The 5,787-nt window shown below is 32.5% G+C and overlaps 1 protein-coding gene across 1 annotated transcript; it reads left to right on the forward strand.

The window, feature by feature from the left end:
* Nucleotides 1-1,253: 1,253 nt before the first annotated feature.
* Nucleotides 1,254-2,824, forward strand: LOC107484339 (F-box/kelch-repeat protein At3g24760-like). Its single transcript, XM_016104939.3, has 2 exons — nt 1,254-1,621; nt 1,833-2,824. Exons 1-2 carry the CDS (start codon nt 1,533-1,535, stop codon nt 2,500-2,502), a joined length of 759 nt encoding a protein of 252 aa, XP_015960425.1. The 5' UTR covers nt 1,254-1,532; the 3' UTR covers nt 2,503-2,824.
* The last annotated feature ends 2,963 nt before the right edge of the window (nt 2,825-5,787 follow it).

Genomic DNA, 5,787 nt, shown 5'->3' on the forward strand with positions numbered 1-5,787 from the left:
CATTATTTTTTTCATTCGTTGCCACTTCCATCATTTTCAACAACTATTCTTGCTCTATACCAGCTATTCCCATGTATTGCATTCTTTAATTATTATGTCATAAAGTTTTTATAATATAGATATTTTATTCATTATCAATTATTATGTCATAAAGTTTTTATAATATTAGAAAAATTTTATATTAAAATGTTATTTTTAATTAAATATATAAAATATAAAAAAATTAATTTTATTACAAAATTACTATTATTATTCTTATGAATGTATTGTCAATTTAAAAAAAAATTATTTGTTAATTATTTATTATGAAATTCATAATCTTGTTTGTTATTAGGCGTTTTATATAGTAGTGTGCAATAATATATCTTTAAATTTATTCATTACGAAAATATTTTGAATAAATATTATATATTATAGGATGAAGATAAAATATTTAAAAAAAATTCTTATTACTATTTTATCCATTAAATTTATTTTATAAAATGAATTTTTTGAAGACAAATGATTTTTTTAGAAGTTGAACAATAAATTATAATATTGACTTTATATATTGTTTGAAGATGATTTATATAAGAAACATATTGAGACATTGAACAGTTATACTCCATCTATAGTTATAGAAGAAAAAATACAAATTTTGAATATAAAAATGGAATAAGATAAAGAGTACAGTATCTTTTGAATTTTCTTTTAAAAATTAAAATTAATACTCAACAAATAAAAGTTGTATTATCAACTAAGACAAAGTATCAACTACTTATATTATCATGACATCTGCTAATAGAGTTGGCATAAGAATTGTGTTTGGCAATGAAAAATATGAAATTGGCCTAAAAGTTGTATTAGCCTTTTAGTTAGATAATTTTGTTTTTATTCTTTCGTAACAATGTGATTATTAATTTATTAAATTCTCAAATTTTTCAATAAATGCATGTCAGAACCAAAAATAACAAGTTGCAATAAAGAATAACAACAATAATAATTATTTAATTCTCTCAAAATTGCATTGCAGCACTACTTATTTAATTTTATGGGGTAATGGCTTTTTTTAATAAAAGATAAAAATATATTATTATTATTTTGTTCATAAATTTAATTCGTAAAATGAATTATTTAAAGAGAAATTATGTTTACAAAAGTTAAACACTAAACTCCGATAATAACTTTATATATTGGTGTAGATAGATAAGTATAAATTATTTCTGATAAAAAAATGAGAATATTTCCTGAGGTTAGTGCTTTACTTTTTATATGGAATTTAGTTTTCATCATGTGAATTTTCACAACCACCATATCCATCTATCCCCACTTCCCCTCTCTCTCTTTCTGTTGAGTTCTTCTTCCTCCTCCTCCCTGATCCATGACAGAGCTCAACCATCTAAGCACAGACCTCATAGAACTAATCCTCTCTTTCCTCCCAATCCCAACCTTAATCCGTTCTTCCACAGTCTGCAAGCAATGGCACTCCATAATCTCCTCTGTCTCCTTCTCCAACAACCACAACAACAACAAGAAGCCATGGTTCTTCCTCCATGGAATCCATAACATCTCCTCAAAGAACAACCAGTCCTTCGCCTTTGACCCAACCTCCAATTCTTGGTTCCTCCTCCCAACCTTCCCAACCACATCAACAACAACCAACAACCACCAAAACCAACCTAAGGTTTCTTCTTCATATCCATCCCCGAATTCTGTTACACCCGCATCCTCCGTCCCACCCGCTGGCATGCCACGTCACCACTCTACTTTTCAAGAATCAACCCTCTCTTGGGCGTTTTCAATGACCATGGCCCGCACCCTAAGTTCATTGTCGTTGGCGGAGTCAAGTTCTTCGAAAACCTTGTTGACATTGAAGACCGTTTGGACGTTGAGATTTACGACCCGGTTCAGGGGACATGGGAGCTTAGTCCTCCTTTACCTGCAGATTTCAGATCTGGAAACTCTTCTTCTTCATTGTCCTCCGCCATGTTCAAAGGGAGATTCTATGTCTATGGGATATATTCTTGTTTTGTTGCTTCCTTCGATCTCAAGCAACGGATTTGGAGTGATGTTCAGACGCTTAGGCCTCACCTGGGCGTCGCTTTCTGCTTCTTGATTCCATGTAGCAAACATCTCCTTCTTGCTGGCGTTTGCAATTCCCCGCAAGGAGGGTGTTCCTTTAACCTCTGGAAGGTCGACGAGGGAACCATGGAGGTCTCTGAGATTGGGGCAATGCCGCGTGAACTGCTCTATGCCTTGTTTGATGGCGACGAGGACGACGAGTTCGCGAGCCTCAAGTGTGTAGGGTTGGATGATCTTGTATATGTTTTCAATGAGGATTATCACAGTGTTTATCCTTCTTGTGTTTGTGAGATTGACGCTGATTCTGGGAGATGTAGCTGGAGGAGGGTGCCTCAATTGCCATCTCCGGTGAACAAGTTTCACAAAGTTATTAGTTTTTGTTCTACTCTTTCTCTGCATAGTATTCTTGGTGATGAAGATGAACATCTTCAAATTCAATAGGTGATACTCTGTTTGGCACTATCATAATTTGGGGCAATTTCTTGTTTAATGTTTAGCCTTTTGTTGTTGTGTTCTGTTTTAATAGTAAGGAATTGGCATAGTACACTTGTTAAGGAGACAAGAAACGAAAACTTTTCAAATTTTTCATGTTTCTTTGGTTGTCTGCTTAAGAAGTATTCTTTGCAAGTTCTTACATAAGTCTAAGACGTGAATTTGTTCTGTAAAATAATCTGTTTTCTCGATCACCATTTTTTTAGTGCTGCTTCTGTTTTACAATTATTTGTGATTATGAATAAACACAGTCACAACTATTTGCCTGAAATTTGGTTTCTTTGAGAATTCAACTTGCTCAAGATTCTTGGAAAAGTTGCATTAACTAAAGGGGAATGCTTAACCACATAACAAGACTAAAATGACACTCTTGTAGGGTTTTTTTTTTTTTTTATATAAAAATTACACTTTTCGACCATCACTACTGCTGCCGATGTTTGCTTTAAGAATAGAAAATTGTCATCTTTCTAGAGAGCCTTTTTATTCTACTCAGCTGCTATTTCGATGAATTCAAGTTTCATAAAATTATATTTATTCCCTCAAATTTAATCTTCCTCGTCTCCTCCATCCTATTCCTTCTCCTCATTCTTCTTTATCTCCTTTGACTCCTCATTGTGTTTGCAGGTATGTCTGTGTTTCATCTCCCGCTTTACTGTTTATATTTATATTTTAAAATTGATTAATCATAAATTTTTTAATTGAATTAAGTTGAGATTAGATTGTAAATTTATTATTGAAATTTCACTCTGCAAGTATAAGTTATTGGTTGGATATTGTATTTAGGAATATTAGTTGCAGGTACATGGGCCTCCTATGAGGTGCCGTATTAGTAGAGAATTGAATTAAAATCTTATTTAAGTTTTAAATATAAGAACTTTAGAATGTTTTATGCAAATAGTTGGTTGCCAATGTAATGTTAGAGGGTATATGATTCCCAAGAGATGGCACACAACCTGTTTGCCATTGTGCCAATAAAGATTGAATTGCAATTTTACTTCCTTTGTCAATTTAAGCACTTTAGAATGTGTTTTGAAAACAAAACAAAAGAATTGTACTATTCATGGTGTCCATGGGATGGCACACATACATCGGTGTACGATAGAACCCATTTTCTCTTTCGAAAGATTTATTAAAATGAACCTGCATGGTTTTTATAGAAATGAGTGCTTCTATGAATCTTTTCTTCATTTGAATTAATGTGCAAAAATATGCTTTTGAGATTTAAAGTTGCTAAAAGAAATTGTCACCTTTATTCTGCTCAATAGCTTGATGTGTTTTCTTTAAGTGTTTCAAAACTAATTTGTATAAAAAAAAATGAGTGGTCCAAAGTAGTGAAAAAAGCTTGATGCAAGGAAGGGGATTCATAGCATAACACCAAGTTACACAACTAGGGATTTTTTGCATTCAATGCACATTCTACGTGACTGACATTTATGCGAGCACACTCTGTGTGCACGATAGGCCCGCATCCGCATCACATTTTGCGTATGCAATAGTGAATTCATGCACCACACTTACTAAATAAATGTAAGGACGTATCTAGGCCTTAAAAGGGCCCCTAATTGGATGCACCTGACGAAGAAAACAATGGAAGGGGAATAAAGGAGGATATCATTTAATGTAGTTGAAATAACTGAATTTTGGGTTGTTCGATCAAGTAAGGGAAACTCAATGGAATTCATAACTGTCTAAATGTTTTTTTTTTATTATCTAAATATTCAAGAATTAAGACCATTCTAATGCCCCTTTTCGCCATGCATAAACTGAACCAACAATTAGGATAAGCACGAAAATTAAAGCTTCTATAAATACGGATATCCCCAATATATCAAAACCTATTGCCCAGGGATAAAGAAAAACCGTCTCAACATCAAAAACAACAAAAACTAGAGCAAACATATAATAACGGATTCGAAATTGTAACCAAGCATCACCCATTGGTTCTATTCCCGATTCATAACTAGAAAGTTTTTCGGGCCCTTTGCTAATCGGGGCTAAAATTCCAGAAATTAGAAATGCCAAAATAGGAATAAGACTGGATATTATTAGAAATGCCCAAAAAATATCATAGTCGTAAAGCAAAAACATAAATGTACTCCTATGAATGTGGAAAATCTAACAGAAACAAATTAGTAGTTGTTATTAGTCGATTGGAATATATGTTATTAGTCGATTGGAATATCGAATTTCTAGAATTCGATTATTTAATCTATTTAGAATTCTATCTAATTTTGAAATTTTTCATTATTCTATCTAATATTAACATAACCTATTCTATGAGAGATTCTTTTATATTTCAAAATCCAAGGTATAATATTATTATGTATAGTATTCTAAATCTAGAATACTAATAAATGCGATATATTAGATACTCAATTTGTGAGTATATTTAACAAGAAATATATATATTATTATCTTAGGGTAGGGCTATACGGACTCGAACCGTAGACCTTCTCGGTAAAACAAATCAAACTGTTTATTAGAAAAATGATTTGAATTGTTTAAAAAACTCAACATGCATCTTTTTTGCATTGGGCTTTTTCATTAACTGATATTTCGATCAGTTAGTCTACCATCTTTTTTCTTGACAGAAAGAATAAGAAGATGATTCCCTGTGCTCTGATTTTTGATTTTTATTACAATCAAAGAGCACTACCAAAGTGTTTCAAAGAAAGGGGGTTATCCTGACGTAGCTCAGTGGGATTAAGTTCAACAATGGGTTTTAGTCAATGGTTTGAAAACTTCCCTTGTGAGGAAGAGAAGGCTATCTATTAGTTTTTGTTTTAGTATTAGTTTAGTATTAGATTAGTATTAGTTAGTGATTTCGGCTCAGTGAGTTCTTTCTTTCGTGATGAACTGTTGGCACCAGTCCTACATTTTGTCTCTGTTCTGTGGACCGAGGAGAAAGGGAGCTCAGCGGCAAGAGGATTGTAACATGAGAGAAGCAAGGAGGTCAACCTCTTTCAAATATACAACATGGGCCGTGGATATCTTTGCTTCGGAACAAAACAATTAGAATTAGGCTCGGTCAACTGGAATGTGTATTATCAATATAGGGTATCTTTCAATTGAGAAGAGCTATCGACCTGAGACAAAGAGAAAGAAAGGTCTATCTATTTGATTTAGTTATTCAGTTAAACCAATAATTCGTTATTTGTTAAGTCTTAAGTTGCAGGGAAATATCCAAATACATGTCTTATTTTTTTTAATAATCCATATTTGTAGCAATGAAAT

This window comes from Arachis duranensis, chromosome 4 (genome assembly GCF_000817695.3).
Source record: "Arachis duranensis cultivar V14167 chromosome 4, aradu.V14167.gnm2.J7QH, whole genome shotgun sequence".
In the NCBI taxonomy this organism is placed as follows: domain Eukaryota; kingdom Viridiplantae; phylum Streptophyta; class Magnoliopsida; order Fabales; family Fabaceae; genus Arachis; species Arachis duranensis.